This window comes from Piliocolobus tephrosceles, chromosome 21 (genome assembly GCF_002776525.5).
Source record: "Piliocolobus tephrosceles isolate RC106 chromosome 21, ASM277652v3, whole genome shotgun sequence".
In the NCBI taxonomy this organism is placed as follows: domain Eukaryota; kingdom Metazoa; phylum Chordata; class Mammalia; order Primates; family Cercopithecidae; genus Piliocolobus; species Piliocolobus tephrosceles.
This window is the reverse complement of record NC_045454.1, coordinates 24306046-24326645: the sequence shown is the minus strand read 5'-3', so window position 1 is coordinate 24326645 and position 20600 is coordinate 24306046. Positions and strand designations below refer to the sequence as shown.

The 20600-nt window shown below is 40.7% G+C and overlaps 1 protein-coding gene across 3 annotated transcripts in view; it reads right to left on the bottom strand.

Annotated features, from left to right (window-relative positions):
• Positions 1-20600, bottom strand: part of CEP89 (centrosomal protein 89) — a 99468-nt gene that overhangs the window by 15207 nt on the left and 63661 nt on the right. For all 3 annotated transcript variants that reach the window (XM_023229062.2, XM_023229064.1, XM_023229063.1), the window contains 2 exons: positions 11123-11290; positions 9683-9824 (listed from right to left, as the gene is read on the bottom strand). In XM_023229062.2, coding sequence (XP_023084830.1) covers positions 9683-9824; positions 11123-11290 — 310 coding nt within the window. The remainder of the gene's footprint in view (positions 1-9682; positions 9825-11122; positions 11291-20600) is intronic.

Sequence of the window (20600 nt, the reverse complement as noted above, 5' to 3'; positions counted from 1 at the left end):
ACCATCCACTATACATCCACAAATACCATCACTCACACTATACATCCTGCTCAGGGGCCCCAGGAGTTGCCCACCCACTGGGCATATAGCTGCCACTAAGGCACCCAAGCCAGCCACTTGGAGGCCCAAGAATCAACCTGCCTGGACCTGCTAACATTGGTGCCTGTATGTACCACCCACAGGCTCATGACAGGTATGCTTGGCTCACCCCTCCAAGAGGACTGGTCCAATTGGAGTCCCATCCCCAGCAAAACCTCACCACAGCCTCTACTAACAACTGCAGACTAAGCCACTGAGGATATCACAGATACCACTGACACTGTTTCCAGCTGAGGTAATCATATGAAGACATGTATGCACACATCCAGAATCAAAGCTAATGTGGCTTAGCCAACCAACACCATAGATACATCTATAGGAAAAGGCTTCCCCTATGAAAGCCAATACAAAAAATTAGAAGAAGTGACTGTTACACTTGATTTGCAGAAATCAATGAAAGGACATAAGAAACATGAAAAAGCAAGGCAATATGAAACCTCCAAAGGAATATAATAATTCTCCAACAACAGATTCCAACAACAACAAAAAGAAACTTATGAAATGCCTGAAGAAGAATTAAAAATAATGATATTAAAGAACCTCACTGAAATACAACAGAACACAAATAAACACTATAAAGAAACCAGAAAAACAATTTAGGATATGAATGAGGATTTCACTAAAGAGAGAGATATAGGCCGGGCGCGGTGGCTCAAGCCTGTAATCCCAGCACTTTGGGAGGTCGAGACGGGTGGATCACGAGGTCAGGAGATCGAGACCATCCCGGCTAACATGGTGAAACCCCCTCTCTACTAAAAAATACAAAAAACTAGTGGGGCGAGGTGGCGGGCGCCTGTAGTCCCAGCTACTCGGGGGCTGAGGCAGGAGAATGGCGTAAACCCGGGAGGCAGAGCTTAGAGTGAGCTGAGATAGGGCCACTGCACTCCAGCCTGGGCAACAGAGCGAGACTCCGTCTCAAAAAAAAAAAAAAGAGATAGATATAAAAAAGAACTAAACAGAAATCCTGGAACTGAAGAATTCAATGAATAAAATAAACAATACAATTGAGAGCTTCAACAATAGACTAGATCAAGCAAGAGAAATAATTTCTTCTGCTTTTGAAATACTCAGTGAAATGAGAGAGAGGGAGAGAGAGACAGAGAGTGAGAGAGTGTAAGAGAGAGAGAGAGAGGGAGAGAGAGTGGGAGACAGAGAAAGAGAAGGAGCAAAGGAAAGAGAGAAGAATTTAAACAAAAAATGAAGCCTGCCTTCTGGTGTTCCAAGGGGTGAAAAGGAGTTTAATGGCATAGAAATACCTATTCAACAAAGTAACAGTTGAAAACTTTCCAAGTCTAGCAAGAGATTTAGAAATCCAGATACATGAAGCTCATATTCCCAAAAAGGTCTTCTCCCCATGATATTACAGTCAAACCGTCAAAAGCCAAACACAGAATTCTAAATATATATGTGTGTATGTATATATATATATATATATAAAGTCTAGTTACATATGAGGAACTCTCATAAGACTAATGGCATGTGTCTTTTCTTTTTTCTTTCTTTTTTTTTTTGAGATGGAGTCTCGCTCTGTCACCCAGGCTGGAATGCGGTGGCATGATCTCAGCTCACTGTAGCCTCCGCCTCCTAGGTTCAAGCAATTCTCTGGCCTCAGCCCCTCAAGTAGCTGGGATTATAGGCATGCACCACCACACCCAGCTACTTTTTGCATTTTTAGTGGAGACAGGGTTTTGCCATGTTGGCTGGGCTGGTCTTGAACTCCTGACCTCAGGTGATCTGCCCGTGTCAGCCTCCCAAAGTGCTGGGATTATAAGCGTAAGTCACTGTGCCCAGCTAATGGTGTATTTCTCAGAAGAAACCTTACAGGCCAGGAGAGAATGGGATGATATATTCAAAGGGATGAAAGAAAAGAAAAAAAAAAACCAAAAAACAAAAACCTGTCAGCCAGCCAAGAATACTATACCAAGTAAAGTTATCCTTCATAAATGAAGAGGGAATACAGACTTATAGATAAGCAAACACTGAGAGAATTTGTCACCACTAGACCCATCCTACATGAAATGCTTAAGGGAGTCCTACACCTGGAATTGAAAGGACAATATCTACTATCATGAAAACACATGAAATGATAAAACTAACTGGTAGAGCAAGCACACACAAATAAGGAAGAGAAAGAACGCAAATGTTACCAGTATAGAATGAGATAAATAAGAGGAACAAATGATACACAAAACAACCAGAAAACAATCAACAAAATAACAGGAATAAGTCCTTGCATATCGATAGTAACCTTGAATGTAAATTAATTAAATTTTCCACTTAAAAGATACAGACTGGCTGAATGGATCTTAGAAAAAAAAATTTTTTAAAACATGATCCAACTATGTGCTGTCTACAAGAAAGTTTCACTTGTAAAGATCCATACAGACTAACAGTAAAGGGATGAAAAAAATATTCCATGCAAAAGGAAACCAAAAGCAAGCAGGAGTAGCTATACTTGCATCAAATAAAACAAACTTTAAGTCAAAAACTGTGAAAAGAAAGTCACATTATAATAATAAAGGGATAAATTCAATAAGAGGACACATATTCTAAACATGTATGCACCCAACACCACAGCATCCAGGTACATAAAACAAATATTATTAGATCTAAAAGGGGAGATAGACTACAATACAATAATAGTTGGGGACTTCACCATCCTACTCTCAGCAATCAGGTCACCGAGACAGAAAACTAACAAAGAAACACTGAATTTAACTGCACTTTAGACGAAATGACCTAATAGACATTTACAAAACATTTATTTCATCCAATAACTGCAGAATACACATTCTTCTCATCAGCATATACAACATTCTCTAGTACACAATGTGTGTTAGGCCACAAAGCAAGCTCAACAAATTTAAAAATACTGAAGTCATATCAAGTATCTTCTCAGACCATAGTGGACTAAAACTGGAAAGCAACAACAAGAGGAACTTTGGAAACTGTACAAACATATGAAAATTAAACAACATGTTCTTTAACAATGATTGGGTCAATGAAGAAATTAAGAAGAGTATCAAAAATTTCTTGAAACAAATGAAAACTGAAACACAACATATCAAACACAACATACCAAAGCCTATGGGATACAGCAAAAGCAATGCTAAGAGGGAAGTTTATAGCAATAAATGCCTGCATCACAAAAGTGGAAATATTTCAAATAACCTAATGATGTACCTCAAGGAACTAGATAAACAAGAACAAATAGAACCCAAAATGAGTAGAAAGAAAGAAAAAATAAAGATCAGAGCAGAACTAAGTGAGGCAGGGTGAAATGTTCTTATAGTCCCAGTGACGCAGGAGGCTGAGGCAGGAGGATTGCTTGAATCCAGACGTCCAAGGTCAGCCTGGGCAACATAGTGAAAAGCCACTGCTAATGAACTGAAAACCTAGAGAAAATGGATATATTTCTGGATAACATACAACCTACAGAGGCAGGATCAGTAAAGTTAGGAGACCATACTGACATGTCCTCTTTAGTGAAGCCCCGCATGCTCCTTTCGCAGTGGGCTCCTTTCCTCTGCACTCTTGTATGTCAGCACCTAACTCTTTTGCAAGATAAGTAGTCCCACAGGATCCTAGCCAACTGCCAGGTGGTTACACATTCCTGATACCCAATATGGCCTAGGAAAAAGAACAAAAATCCCTTAATCATAATGTAGCTTCCCCAATCTCTGGCCAATCAACACCAAAAGCCCAAGAAGCTATTAACTACCAATTCCTGCTTGGGCAGGGCTAAAGACTTCTCCAGGGTCCTGCATGCACAGCTAGGCACAAGGTTTAGCTTAATTTAGCTTACAGTGACCTTTTCCTCATTTTAATGTAAAAAACACACCCTAGATGGAGGTTTTATATGCTAATTATACATATGATACACGTTAGAGCATGTAGATGCTGAGTGCATGCACCAACCATAGGTCCACCTTTGGACACTTGACCTCACCAATACTTTATGAATATGCACGCACAGCTCCTGTAAAGGGCATTCCCTTAAAATATTAGGGTCTGTCTCTTCCTCTGTCTCTCAGAGTGACTTTTGCTTTGCAATAGACTTCTTCACCTGCCTTTACTTTGGACTAGCTCTCAAATTCTTTTGTGCAGTGAAGTCAAGAACCTGAACCGGTCCATCGACAACACTACCAAGATTGAATTAGGAAGAAAAAGAAAACTTGAACAGACTAGTAACAAATAATGAGATTGAATCATTAATAAAACGTTTCCCAACAAAGAAAAGTCCAGGACCAGATGGTTTTTCTGCCAAATTCTACAAACCTTACAAAGAAGAACTAATACAAATTCTCCTCAAACTATTCCAAAAAAATTGAAGAGGAAGGAATTCTCTCTAATTCTTTGAGGCCAGCAATACTCTGATACCAAAACCAGACAAGGCCACAATAAAAAAAGAAAAGTACAGGCCAATATCCCTAACGAACACAGATGCAAAATCCTCAACAAAATATTAGCGAACCAAATTAAACAGCACATCAAAAAAAATAGTATGCCATGATCAAGTGGGATCAAGAGATGCAAAGACAGTTCAACATACACAAATCAATAAACATTATAGATCACATTCAGCAGAATGAAGGATAAAAACCATATGAGCACACCCATGGACTCAGAAAAAAAATTGGATAAAAATTCGACATCCCTTCATGATAAAAACACTTAATAAACTAGACATAGAAGGAACATACCTAACATAAGAAAGGCCATATATGACAAACCCACAGCTAACATCATAGCAAGTAGGGAAAAGCTAAAAGCCTTTCCTCTCAAAACTGAAACTAGTTAAGGATGCCTACTTTTACCACTCTTACTCAGCACAGTACTGAAGTCCTAGAGAGAGCAGTCAGGCAAGAGAAAGAAATACAAGTCATCCAAATTAGAAAAGAGAAAGTCAAATTGTTTCTTTTTGCCAGTGACACGATGTTTTATTTAGAAAAAACTAAAGACTTCATCACAAGGTCAGGAGATCGAGACCATGGTGAAACCCCGCCTCTACTAAAAATACAAAAAAAAAAAAAAAAAAAAGCCGGGGAACCCGGGAGGCGGAGCTCGCAGTGAGCCGAGATAGCGCCACTGCACTCCAGCCTGGTGGACAGAGCGGAGAAAGACTTCACCAACCGACTCTTAGATCTGATAAAAAAAAAAGTTCAGTAAAGTTGCAGAACACAAAATCAACGTATAAAGGTCAGTAGTGTTTCTATACACCAATAATGAACTCCCTGAAAAAGAAACCAAGAAAGCAATCCCATTTACAATAGCAACAACAACAAAAAATACCTAGAAATAAATTTAACCAAGAAAGTTAAAGATTTCTACAAGGAAAACTACAAACACTGATGAAAGACAATGAAACTGACTCAAACTAATGGAAAAACATCCCGTGATCATGGATTCGAAGAACTAACATCATTAAAATGACCAGACTCCTTAGAGCAATCAGCAGATTCAGTGCAAGCCTTATCAAAACATCAGTGACAATTTTCACAGAAATAGAATGAACAATCCTACATTATACATATGGAACCAAAAAGGAGCCTGAAAAGGCCAATCAGTCCTGAGCAAAAAGAACAAAGCTGGAGGTATTACACTACCTGACTTCAAAATATATTACAAGTCTATAGTAACCAAAACAGCACAGTATCAGTACAAAATCAGACACATTGGCCAATGGAACAGAATAGAGAACCCAGAAACGAACCCACATATCTACTGCCAACTGCTTTTCAACAAAGGCACCAAGAACATACACTGGGGAAAGGACACCCTCTTCAATACATGGTGCTGGGAAAATTCGACATCCATATACAGAAAAAGGAAACTAGATCTCTATTTCTCATCATATGCAAAAAATCCACTCACAATGGATTAAAGACTTAAATACAAAACCCAAAACCATAAAACTACTAGAAGAAAACATAGAGGAAGCACTCCAGAACTTTAGGCAAAAATTTTATGGCTAAGACCCCAAAAGCACAGGCAACAAAAACAAAAATAGACAAATGGAACTATATTAAACTAAAAAGCTTCTGCACAGCAAAGGAAACAATCAATAGAATGAAGAGACAACCTGTTGAATAAGAGAAAATATTTGCAAAATATTCATTCAGTGAGAGACTAATATCCAGGATATACAAGGAACTCAATTTTCTCTCTCTCTCTCTCTCTCTCTCTTTTTTAAGGAACACAACTCTTAATAGCAAACAAACAAACAAATTCCATTAAAAAGTGGCAGAGGATCTAAATAGACATTCCTCAAAAGAAGACATACAAATGGGCAACAGGCATATGAAAAAAATGCTCAACATCACAAATTATCAGAGAAATGCAAATCAAAACCACAATGAGATATCATCTTACTCTAGATAGAATGGCTATAATTAAAAAGACAAAAAATAATAGATGCTGATGTCAACCTAAAATAATCAAAAGGGTCAGAATCTAGTTTAAAGAGAGTTTATTCAAGCACAAAGTTTGAGGATAGGCCACCCAGGAAGTAGATTCCAAAGAACACAAGTCTGTGTTCTGAAGTGTACAAGTTTGGGATCGCTAATAGGACCACATGTAGGAAAGCTTAACAGAATTTCAGTGTCTTTCTATGTAAGACTGAATGCATAGTTACAACAATCTAATTAGTTGAGGCAGTCTTTTTCTTTCAAGAAAGGTATATTTAACATTCCACATTGAAGATGTAACAGTCATGGGGTTGTGGGTGCCATCTGGTCTTAGGTACAGAACAATAAAGGAAGCAGTTCATCTTTATAGAGGAGTGACTGGAAGGAGGAGAAGGTCTGGTCTCTGGTCTCTCCTAGTCATTTACTAAACAACAGCAATGAGGAAGAGAACTAATCTATAAGAAGCAGAATAGCAAACAAGCTACATCGCTCAGCCTCCAGGGCTTAACTTCCCCCTTCACGTAATACATTTAGAAGGTCCTGAAATTTTTTTTCTTTTCTTTTTTAAAATTGAGACAGGGTCTTGTTCTATCACCCAGGCTGGAGTACAGTGGCATGATTGACCTCCTAGGTTCCTTCCTCAGCCTACTGAGTAGCTGAAACCATAGCCATGCACCACTATGCCTGGCTAAGTTTTTCATTATTTGTAGAGACAGGTTCTCCCTATCTTGCCCATGCTGGTCTCAAACTCCTGGACTCAAGTGATCCGCACACTGTTGGTGGGAATGTAAATTAGTACAGCCATTATGGAAAACAGTATGGAGGTTTCTCAAAAAACTAAAAACAATTACCAAACGATCCATCAATCCAAAGAAAATATGCTCTATTTACACAATGAAATATTATTTGGTCATATAAAAGCACAAAACCAAGTCATCTACAGCAACACGGATGGAACTGGAGGCCATTATGTTAAGTAAAGTAAGCCAGACCCAGAAAGATAAATATGGCATGTACTCATTCATATGTGGGGGCTAAAAAAGTTGACCTCAAGGAGGTAGAGATTATACTGATAGCTACCAGAGGCTAGGATGCATGCAGGTATGGGTGTGTTTGTGAGGGGCTGGTGGGGCAGGGGACAGAATGAAGAGAGGTTGCTTAATAGGTATAAGCATACAGTTAGATAGACGAAATAAGTTCTAATGTTCGACAGCAGAGTAGGTTGACTAAAGTTAACAACAATGTATTGTATATTTCAAAATAGCTAGCAATGAGGACTTGAAATATTCTCCACACACAGAAATGATAAATGCTCAGCCAGGTGTGGTGGCTCACACCTGTAATCCCAGCACTTTGGGAGGCTGAGGTGGGCAGATCTCTTGAGGCCAGGAGTTCAAGACCAGCCCGGCCAACATGGCAAAACCTTGTCTCTACTAAAAATACAAAATTTAGCCAGGTGTGGTGGCATGCACCTGTAATCCCAGCTACTTGGGAGGCTGAAGCGCAATAACATCTTGAACCTAGGAGGCGGAGGTTGCAGTGAGCCAAGATTATGCCACTGTACTCCAGCCTGGGTGACAGAGTGAGACTCCGTCTTCAAAAAAAAGATAAATGCTTGTGGTGATGGATAGCCCAAACACCTGACTTAATCGTTACGCATTCTGTGCACGTTACAAAATACCACATGGGCCGGGCGCGGTGGCTCACGCCTGTAATCCCAGCACTTTGGGAGGCCGAGGCGGGCGGATCATGAGGTCAGGAGATCAAGACCATCCTGGCTAACATGGTGAAACCCCATCTCTACTAAAAATACAAAAAAAAAAAATTAGCCGGGCGTGGTGGCGGGCGCCTGCAGTCCCAGCTACTTGGGAGGCTGAGGCAGGAGAATGGTATGAACCCGGGAGGTGGAGCTTACAGTGAGCCGAGATCGCGCCACTGCACTCCAGCCTGGGTGACAGAGCGAGACTCCGTCTCAAAAAAAAAAAAAAATCACATGTACCTCCCCCATGTGTATGTAAATATATTTAAAATATTTTTTGAAATGTAAAAATATTATGCATTAATAAAAAGAATTGTTTAAAAAGAAAAAAAAGATTTGTAACATTTTTTGAGAATGGTATCTCAAGACTGGTTTATTAGCATTTCTTTTTTTTTTTAAGGAACAGGGTCTTGCTGTTTTCCAGGCTGCAGTCCAGTAGTACAGTCATAGCTCACTGCAGCCTTCAACTCCCACACTCAAATGAACCTCCTACCCCAGCTTCCTGAGTAGCTAAGACTACAGGTGCATGCCACCACAACCGGCTAATTTTTAAATTTTTTTTGTAGAGATGGGATCTTACTATGTTACCCAGGCTGGTCTTGAATTCCTGGGCTCAAATGATCCTCCTGCCTCAGCTTCCTGAGTAGCTGGTACTACAGGCACACAGCACCATGCCAGGGCAATACAGTTGAAATTTTAAAATACAGCTGGTTCTCAACTTACAACAGGGCTACATCCTGATAAACCCATCGTAAGTCGAACAAACTGTATATTAAAAATGCATTTAATCCTGGCATTACAGCAGATGGTTCCCAACTTATGATGGTTCAATCTACATTTTTTCAACTTTATAATGGTGTAAAAGCAATGGGCATTCAGTATAAATGGTAACTTCATTATAAGTTGTAAGGAGCTCCTCAATTTATAATAAGATTACTTCCCAATAAATACGTCATGATGTCGAAAATTCCTAGGTTGAACCTTCCGTCGTAAGTCAGGGAGTGCTTGGATAAAGCTTTTAATAGATCATTTTTTAAAATACTCTTTTTTTTTTTTTTTTTTTTGAGACGGAGTCTCGCTCTGTCCCTCGGGCTGGAGTGCAGTGGCCGGATCTCAGCTCACTGCAAGCTCCGCCTCCCGGGTTTACGCCATTCTCCTGCCTCAGCCTCCCGAGTAGCTGGGACTACAGGCGCCAGCCACCTCGCCCGGCTAGCTTTTTTGTATTTTTTAGTAGAGACGGGGTTTCACCGTGTTAGCCAGGATGGTCTCGAACTCCTGACCTCGTGATCCGCCCGTCTCGGCCTCCCAAAGTGCTGGGATTACAGGCTTGAGCCACCGCGCCCGGCTTAAAATACTCTTAAAATCACATTTGCATATTAACTTGCAGTTTACTTGATGTAACCTTCAGGAAACTTACCAAACACATAAGACTGTCACGTTCCTGGGTTATATTTTCTGCCAGGCCAACAAGGTTTGCCAGGTACTGGTGAGCAGACATTTCGTTCCCCATGGCTTTTTCCACCTGCTTTTTGAGGACCTCAATCTTCTTTTGAGATTTCCTAGAGAGTTACCCCAAATGGTAGAACAAAAACCCATTAGTTTACACAGCTAGGGCATGGTGAATAACCGTATTACAAAAACGGCAAGTATGTTAGCATTTCAATATTATTCTTCAGCAACCTAAATCTTCTATTAAGTTTCAAGGTGAGAAGTAACTGAATTTGAAACCAAGCATAATTAGTGACCCCAACTCAAGTTAATAAGAGGAGTTCCAAATGTCTAACAATTAATAGGCTCTTTTTTTTTTTTTTTTTTGAGACACAGTCTTGCTCTGTCGCCAGGCTGGAGTGCAGTGGCATGATCATGGCTCACTGCAACCTCCACCTCCCAGGTTCAGGTGATTCTCATGCCTCAGTCTCCTGAGTAGTTGGGATTAGAGGCATGTGCCACCATACCCAGCTGATTTTCTGTATATATATATATATACAGAAATATATATATATATATATATATTTTTAAGTAGCCAGGGTTTCTCTCTGTTGGCCAGGCTGGTCTTGAACTCCTGACCTCAAGATCTGCCCATCTCAGCCTCACGAAGTGCTGGGATTACAGGCGTGAGCCACCGCACCTGGCCCATAGGCTCATTAAGTATTATTCTATTAACTTTCTGGTTCATGTTCTAAAAGGCACTTTTGAAAAAAAAGATCCAGAAATTCCAAAGTAGACTTTTAGGAAATGGTTAGGAAAGAGCTCCTAGAACTTTGAGTCTTAGGGTTATCATATGACTCTCAACCGTATTTGAATTATAGACTTGAGAAATGTTGGTTAACACTGGTTAACAGAAACAATACTTATTATATTGATACCAATAATTATACTTATTGTACTGATATCCAGTAATTTCAATTACCCTTTTCTGTTTTATAGCGACTATTAGAAAAAGAAAAGATTAAAATAAATGAAAAAGAAAAGAAAAGATTAAAACAAATGAAATGGAATATTCTTCATTGGCCTTTTTTCTTTCTTGAGACAGGGTCTCACTCTGTCACCCAGGCTGGAGTGCAGTGGTGTGATCTCGGCTCACTGCAACCTCTGCCTCCCAGGCTCAAATGATTCTCCTGCCTCAGCCTCCCAAGTAGCTGGGGCTACAGGTGCGTGCTACTACCGCCTGGCTAATTTTCGTATTTTTAGTAGAGGTGGGGTTTTGCCATGCTGGTCTTGAACTTCTGACCTCAAATGATTCACCTGCCTCAGCCTCCCAAAGTGCTGGGATTACAGGAGTGAGTCACTGCACCCAATCCATTTGTCTTTTTTACTATTGAAAATAAAAGCAACTTAAAGGAAAAAAGATACAAACCTATTGATTTTCTGTGCTCGTTCAAGTTCGGCTTCTAGTGCTTTGTTTTGCTCTGTCAAGCTGTTCTTCTCTAACAGCAGGCTCTTCTTCTGCACTTGCAGGACTGTCAGCTTCTCCATCAACTCCTCCATCTCAGCCCTTTCTTTCTCTTCTTCCTTCTGTAACTGACTGAAGGACAAAAACATTACAGGATTGTATTCAGCACAATGAAGCTAAAATGGGGCAGTCACACAATGAGGCAGATGAGTGATAACAGCCCAGCCCTCCAGCCACTGGGTGGGTCACTTGGAAGGCCTGGGTGGAAACATCTCTCCATCCTGGGCCCTAGAGGACCTGGGACCAAGCTGCTAGAGCATGGGAGAGAGGGCGTGGCTGGGCACACACTGTGTGTGTGTCTGTGTGGGACAGGGTCTCACTCTGTTGCCCAGGCTGAAGTGCAGTGGCACAATCACGGCTCACTGTAGCTTCAAACTTCTGGACTCAAGCGATCCTCCTACCTCAGTCTCCCAAGTTGCTGAGACCACAGGCACACACAATGGCTGGCTAATTTTTGTATTTTTTGTAAAGATGAGGTCTCACTATGTTGCCCAGGCTGGTTTTGAGCTCTTGGGCTCAAGTGATCCTCCTCCCTTAGCTTTCCAAAGAGCTGAGATTACAGGCATGAGCCACCACACCTGGCCACACACTTCTTTGACGGTGATCATCTAACCTCTAACCTCTTTTTCTCCCACAGTTTTGGCTTATGTCTCTCTCTCTGTCTCTGTCTCTCTCTGTCTCTGTCTCTCTCTGTCTCTGTCTCTCTCTCTCTCTGTGTGTGTGTACACGCTATACCTTCCAAAAAAATCTAAGATAGCTCTATTTTTTTTTTTTTTTGAGACGGAGTCTCGCTCTGTCGCCCAGGCTGGAGTGCAGTGGCCGGATCTCAGCTCACTGCAAGCTCTGCCGCCTGGGTTTACGCCATTCTCCTGCCTCAGCCTCCTGAGTAGCTGGGACTACAGGCGCCCGCCACCTCGCCCGGCTAGTTTTTTTTTGTACTTTTTAGTAGAAACAGGGTTTCACTGTATTAGCCAGGATGGTCTCGATCTCCTGACCTTGTGATCCGCCCGTCTTGGCCTCCCAAAGTGCTGGGATTACAGGCTTGAGCCACCGCGCCCGGCCCAGATAGCTCTATTTTTTATATGGTTGTAAATGCCAGATTTAAAAAAAAAAACCTGCTAAAACTATTTTTTCCACAATAATGTAATTATAAATACATGTTTTTAAGACAAAAGAAACAAAGAACAAAGGGGCACTTATTTTGTTGAACACCAGCTTGGGTGTTACTGAATTTGCATAGAGAGTAACTTGGGATAGGGGCTGCATCCTTTACCAGCACAGCAGAAATACACAACAATGTATGATTTTAAGGTTTGTCAACTATAACTGTAAAACATACAAAATCCAGGATTCATTTCTTTCACTGAAAATTTACTTAACTATTATTTTATTGGATAAATTGTTGAACTGGATTAACGATAAAAGGTTAAAGAAGAATGTTGAAAATACCAAGACTTCTGCTTGCAGCCAAGATAGAGTTACAGAGACCAGATTTACCCTCAGCTAGAAAACCAGGCAAAACAGAAGAAACCACAGTTTTCAGACTTTGGACAATAGGCGAGGCAGGACTGTGATCCTGAAGGGAAGGGAGAGCAAGGCGAGTGCTGCAAGTGCTCCCTCTACCTTCCTGTCTGGCAGACACCTGCTGAGCCCAGGAGCCAGCGATCCAAGAGCAGGGAGGTCACGGCAGCTGGAATTTCCAGGGCAGGGCAGAGGGCGTTTCACAGAGGGAGAAAGGGCTCTGGAGATCTTGAGGGGTCTTTGGCTGGGTACTGATCTGTCCGTGTGTAAGAGGAAACTGCCTAAAGCCGGGGAAAGAAACACTACAAACAGTAGGCAGAACAATTTCTGACACACACAAATAATGGGAAATAGTTCATGCACCCACCAGTCAGAATGGAAAGACCTTATAATAAAAGAGATATTGGATAGAATCCTTAAAGGAGTGTTACTGTCGTAGTAGTGGGGCTAACTTAGCCCTAGACTAGAGGTTGCTTTGGGCCTACCCTAACAAAAGTCAGCTTTGAAAGAATCCAGTTTAGCCACGTGCAGTGGTTCACGCCTGTAATCCTAGCACTTTGGGAGGCTGAGGTGGGAGGATTGCTCAAGCCCAGGACCTCAAGACCAGCCTGGGCAACATAACAAGACTCTGTTTCTACAAAAAAAAAAAAAAAAAAAAAAAAAAAAAAAAAATTGAAAAAGAAAAAAGACAAGAGAAAGTAAAAAAATAAAGAATCCAACAATTACCTAGTGGCTTAAGTGTGCACCAGAATGAAATCTAACACTATTTAAAGCAATGCAATAAGTCTAACATCCTGCAACATAAAATCTACACCATCCAGCACCCAATCAAGCATGAGAATAGGCAATAAAATACGATCCATGATCAGGAGGGAAAAAAAATCAACAGAACAGATCTGGAAGTGAAAGAGATGATGGCATTGGCAAACAAAGGTTTTTAGAAAAACATGCTCCTACATTTGAAAAAGAAGAGAAAAACAGCACGCTGGGGACAGAGATGGAGAATACAAAAAAAGACTCAAATGGATCTTTCTTACAGAGATGGGAAAAATCATTACGCGAAGTGAACAATACATTGGATGGGACTAACAGCAGATTAGATTGTAGAAGGACACAAGATTTGTGAAGTTGAAGACATAGTAATAGACACTGTCTGATTGAAGCCCAGAAAGAAACAAGTGTGGGCAAAAAATGAACAGAACAATCAACAGGACAACATCAAGCGGTCCAGGAGAGGTGAGAGGGAAAAACAGAAGAGAACGTTCAAGAAATAATAGCCAAAAGAGATTTCCAAACTTGATAAAAAGTAAACACTGATAGCCCCAAGAAGCTGAATGAACTTCATGGAGAGTAAAGAAACCATGCTGCCGGGGTGTGGGGCCCCCCACTGTAATCCCAGCACTTCAGGAGGCCAAGGCAGGAGGCTCCCTCAAGGCCTCAAGGCCAGCAGGAGGCTCCCTCAAGACCAGCCTAGGCAACATAACGAGACTCTGTCTCTACAAAAAAATTTAAAAATTAGCCGGGAGCAGTGGCACATGCCTATAGTCCCAGCTACTTGAGAGGCTGAGGCAGGAGGATCACTTGAGCCCAGGAGGTCGAGGCTGGGGCAAGCAGTGATCACACCACTGCACTCTAGCCTGCCCAACAGAGCCAGACCCTGTGTAAAAAAGGGTCTGAAAGAAAGAAAGAAGCCATGCTAAGGCATATCCCAGTTAAAATACTGAAAACCAGTGACGATGAAAAATTCTTAAAAGAAGCCTCAGAGAAACGTTTTCAGAAGAATACAGATAACCGTGACAGCAGATTTTCATCATAAACGATGCAAGCCAAAAACCTATGAACAGTCAGCATCTTTAAAACTGAATGGAAAAAAACCCACAAACTACCAAAAATCTGTCAGCTTGGAATTCTTCACCAAGTGAAATCATGTAATCAATGAAGTTTCATAATTTTCCCAACAGAAGTACTGTAAATCTTTTCACACCTATTTGTGAAGCTTTGTCAATGGTTCCTTCCTTCCTTCTTTATTTTTCATTAAAAAATTTTTTTCTCATCATGATAACTTATCATTACCTTAGTTTTCAAAATATCTTTTTTTTTTCAATGGAGTCTCGCTCTATTGCTAGGCTGCAGTGCAACGCCTCGATCTCCGCTCACTGCAGCCTCCACCTCCCAGGTTCTCCTGTCTCAGCCTCTCAAGTAGCTGGGATTACAGGTCTGTGCCACCATCCCCAGCTAACTTTTGTATTTTTAGTAGAGACGGGGTTTCACCATGTTGGCCAAGATGGTCTCGATCTCTTGACCTCATGATCCGCCTGCCTCGGCCTCCCAAAGTGCTGGGATTACAGGCATGAGCCACCGTGCCTAGCCCCAAATACCATTTTCTACATGTTTTTTTCCTACAAAGAAATACAATTAATTTTTATAAATTTTGTTTTGAACAATTTTGCTAAAATCTCTTACTATTTTTAATGATTCGTAGATTTGTTTTCTACAGATAGAATTATATCATTTATGAATAATGACACTATTGTTTTCCCTTTTTCCAAACCTCCTAAGTTTTTCATGCTACGTGTGTCAGTTACCACTCGGTAGCCAGTGCTGTTAATGTTGTCAGAAATGGTGTCAGAGGGCAACCTTGTATTGTTTCCAATCTCAATAGGAAACCTTTCAACATTTCACCAATTGGTGTGATCTTTTTTGTAGTTTTATTTTTTAATAGAACTTTAGAATGTTAGAATTTAATAGAAGTTTTACATCTACATTCATAAGTGAAATGAAAAGTAATTTTCCTTTCTTATACTATCACTGTTGGGTTTTGGTATCAAGGTTATACTAACCTCATTAGATTAAGAAGCATTAATTCTTTTTCTGTTTCTAGAAAGATTTATGTAAGACTGAAATTATTTCTTCCTTGAATATTTGTAGAACTCTCTAATGAAGGTATCTAGGCCTGGATTTTTCAAGGGAAGATTTTTTAATTCAATTCTTTTAATGATTACAGGACTATTCAGGTATTCTTTTTCTTTTTGAGTCAGTTTTAAGGTAAGTTTTCAAGAATTTGACTATTTCATCTAAATTTTCAAATGTATTGACATAAATTATTTCTAGGTGCACACAAATTTAAATTTGTGTGAATTGTACTTGGTAAGTTGAGCCTTTTATCTTTATGAATCATCCTCTTTGCTTAGCATTTTTGTTTTGTTTGTTCTGTTTGAGACAGGGTCTCACTCTGTTGCCCAGGCTAGAGTGCAGTGGTGTGATCACTGCTCAGTGCAGCTTCAAACTCCTGGGCTCAAGTCATCCTCCTGCCTCAGCCTCCTGAGTAACTGGGATTACAGACAGTGAGCCATCACACCCAGTTAATTTTTAAATTTTTTGCAGAGACAAAGTCTCCCTATGTTACCCAGGCTGGTCTTGAACCTCTGGGCTGAACCACCATGCCTGGCCTAAGTAGTATTTTTTACACTAACATCTACCTTGTTAGAGATTAAGATTTACCATCCCTGTTTTGGTTTGTACTTGAGTAGTACTGTTTTTCCTGCCCTTTTAATTTTGACCTTTCTCTATCCTTATGCTTGGGACATACATCTTAAAGACAACACAGTTGTGCTTTAGTTTACACTGTGACATTCTTTGTCTTTTAACTGGAGTATTTTGTCCATTTAGTGTATCTACTACTGGTATGTTTGGTTTTAAATCTACTTTTTACTTTTTGTAATCTAAGGTTTTACTTTTTGTTTTCTGTTCTTCCCTTGCCTACCTTTCACTTTCCTGCTCTTATTTGGATTATTTTTTAATGATTCTTTTTATCCCAATACTAGTTTAAAAGTTATATACATTGTTTCCAGAAATTTCATCATGCATATTTTCAAGTTATAAAATTAGTCAACACTTTTATCCTCTTCTGAATGATATAAAGACTTTAGAACACAAACTCCATGTGCCTTGTGCCTGATTATATGTTATTATTGTTGTGCCTTTTAATTTTATGTATTCTTAAATCCCCAAAGATATTACCATTTTAAAGATTCGATGTTCATTACATTTATCTATATATTTACCACTACCATTTACTTTCATTTTACTTCCTTCTTGCTTCTTAGGCATCCTGCCTGGAATCAACCATCTCCTCCTCAGGGGCCTCCCTCGAACACTGTATCTAAAGCAGTCCTCTTGACTGCAAGTCTCTCTCCATCTTATTATCCTCATATATAGATACATATATAAATATATATATAAATACTATTTACTTATATAAATATATATACATATATATATAAACAGAACATCTTTAAGAGTAAGAATTCTTAATTTTGGCTATTGTGTGTTTCAGTTATAAAAATTCGATTAGTTTCTTTTTCAAATCCACTATGTCATGTTTTGTAGTTCCCTGAAGAAATTTTGGAGCTTCTCTGTCTCAGACTCCTGGGCCAAGAGATCCTCCTGCCCTGGCCTCCCAAAGTGCTAGGATCACAGGCGTGAGTCACTGCACCCGGTCTCACCCCAGGACTTTCTTAAAACCCTTCCAGATGAAACGAAACACTTTTATGACCTGTGCTTTAAGGACTAAAGACCAGGGGCCAGGCATGGTGGCTCATGCCTATAATCCCAACACTTTGGGAGGCCAAGGCAGGAGGGTCACTTGAGGCCAGGAGTCTGAGACCAACCTGGGCAACACAGCAAGACCCCACCTCTACAGAAATACTTAAAAATTAGCCCCTCAATTGATCCACCTGCCTCGGCCTCCCAAAGTGCTGGGATTACAGGCATCAGTCACCGTGCCCAGCCCCATTTTTCTTTTCTACTGTATTTTTACTGTACTTTTTCTGTTTAGATATGTTTAGATACACGAATACTTACCATTGGTTTATAGTTGCCTGCAGTGTTCAGTACAGTGACATGCTGTGCAGGTGTGTAGCCTCGGAGCAAACAGCTCCAGCATCTAGCCCAGGTGTGCAGGAGGCTATGCCATGTGGCTTTGTGTGAGTACACTCTGTGATGCCCACACAATGACGAAATCACAAAATGATGAGTTTCTCAGAACGTATCCCCATTAAGTAACACACGATTGTGTTCTGATACCCCCCTAGATGTAAGTAAAGAAGGTATAAAAAGTTTAAAAAGAAGTCACTAATGGTGAAGGCAGGGGGAGAAATGACCATTTTAAAATAACAAAGATGCCACCAAATCTTTTTTTAGTGGAAATTGGAGAAAGACTTTTGTGGCTCAGAATGAACTGGCTGGGGAGGGAAAGCCTTTATGGCAGCTTTGGCTCAGCGGCTTTGGGCACAGAGTTCATAGGTGGGTCGAGGGTAGAGGAATGACAAGGATAGGGCCGGGGATGTGACCCTAACGGGCTCTCCCATGGAAGGGGCGGTGTTTGGAGAGAGAATTTATATCATAGAGAGGGGCAGGAATTCATCAGAGCTAGAATATGTGGATTCCATGAAGACCTAGTAGAAAAATAGACAAAATGAGGAGTAGGAAATTGAGTGTTTTTGTTTTGGCTACGGAAGCCAAGGACACCTTGGAGTGAGGCTCAAGGGAGTAGAAGTGCCCTCCGACAGTCTCCACTAGGGAGCCCCTTCCCATGCTAGCATCATAATAGAGATAGGCCACATGCAGAATACGCACTGATTTATCAGCAAAGCAGCTGCTGAACCAGCGCTTACACTGGGGGAATGTCTGGGGAGGAGTTTGGGAAAGGGTTATGCCTCAGGCAAAGGTGAGGTCATGAGGACAAGATTTTTGTGCAGGGATAAAAAGGCTTATTGAACCTCTGCAGGGCAAGCCTCGAGGTGTGGTGTGTATGTGTTCTTTCGCCTACCCTGGTTGAAAGGAAGGCAAATAATGGGTATTTTGTCTTGCTTCCTCTGCCCATTGGCAACCCTGCATGGAAGGAACAGTGACATGGGAAATGGCACAAGCTCATGTTCCTGGTGAGCTGTCAGTTGGCTTTGGGTTGGACTGGCGGTCGCACCTGGAAGCAGAGATGGCTCTCTTTGCTTTTACTATTTTCTAGAAAGGCTGGGCTTACTCAAGATGAAGGTGGGAGAAAAACAAGGTGTCAACCCACTTCTCTAAGGAAATTTAGCAAACTTTTTTGGGAGAGCTAAAGATTTAGGGGGACAGGTTGTATCTACAAAGGGAAGCCTTTATCCTGGCTTTTGGGAGACCTGTATCCTAAAGTGAAGCTGACCATTGCATGCACCTTATCTATATACACAGAGGCCTGCTCAGCAGCCAGGGAGATGCCTGCACAGGGAACCACCAGGGCAGAAAATCCCTCAACTGACACAGTATACACCAAGTACCAGTAGTTCCTCTTCCTAAAATCAGAACAGATGACTAGATGTGAACAAGCAACAAGGATCATTAGGTGTGGTGAAAGAAATTGCAACATGAAAGACAGATCCAGATAAGCAGAGAAGCTCAAGGGAAACTGAGTTAACACAGAGGACTAAGGAGGCTTTAAAAGAACAAAATGCCATGAGAAAAGAAAGTATAGCCATTAAAGAAGAGCCAGACTAAACATGATTACCAGAATTTTAAAAATATCACAAGGGCTGAAAGATATATTTGAGGAACCTCTCAGAACTAAGGAAACAAACGATTGGGAAATGGAGATAAAAGGTACTAGAAGTGGACAACCCATCCAGGAGGTCCAGCCTTAGGTCATCAGGAACCTCAGAAGGATACGAGAGACAGCAGAAAGGAAGAAGTGAATAGCTGAAGGGCATTTGCAGACCTCTGAAGACCTTGGGGGATTCACTGCAGAGGTACCCACTGCAGCAAATGAAAAAAAGACCCCCACACCTAATGAAATATCAGTTAATCAAGATTGATGAGATAGGCCAGGCGCAGTGGCTCATGCCTGTAATCCCAACATTTTGGGAGGCTGAGGTGGGCAGAATGCTTGAGGCCAGGAGTTCAAGACCAGCCTGGACAACATGGTGAAACCCCATCTCTACTAAAAATACAAAAATTAGCCAAGCATAGTGGCACACTCCTATAATCCCAGCTACTCAGGTGGCTGAGGCATGAGAATTGCTTGAATCCAGAAGGCAGAGGTTGTAGTGAGCCGAGATCATGCCACTGCACTACTCTAGCCCCCGGGTGACAGAGCGAGACTCTGCCTCAAAAAAAAAAGAAGAAAGAAAGAAAGATAAAAATGGATAAGATAAAAATGGTGCATGCCCTATACAGGGCATGAATGGAGCTTGCAGGATTGGTTGCTTTGGGTGAGTCAGTGAGTGATGAGTGAATGTGAAGGCCGAGGACATTACTATACACTCTCGTAGACTAACTACTGTACAATTAGGCTACATTTAAATTACTTTAAAAATTTTTTCTTCAATAATAGATTAATTTTAGTATACTGTAACTTTTTACTTTATAAACTTTTTAATTTTTTAACTTTTTGACTTTTTTATAATACAGTTTAAAACACATTGTACAGCTGTACAAAAATATTTTCTATTTTTATATTCTTACTCTCAAGCTTTTTTCTATTAAGAAAATTTTTAAAACTTTCTAGACATTCTTTTAAAAAATGAAGAACAAATGCCACAGGGGTCTAGGCCTGCAGAGGGGCAGGATAATCAATATCACTGTCCTCCACCTCCATGTCTCATCCCACTGGAAAATCTTCAGGGGCAGTAACATGCATGGAGCTTTCACCTCCTGTGATAACAATGCCTGCTTCTGGACACCTCCTGAAGGAACCGCCTGAGCTTGTTTTACAGTTAACTTTATTTTTTCATAAGTAGAAGGAGTACATTCTAAAATAACAATAAAAAGTAGGGCAAATACATAAACCAATAACATAGTCACTCATTATCATTATCAAGTATTATGC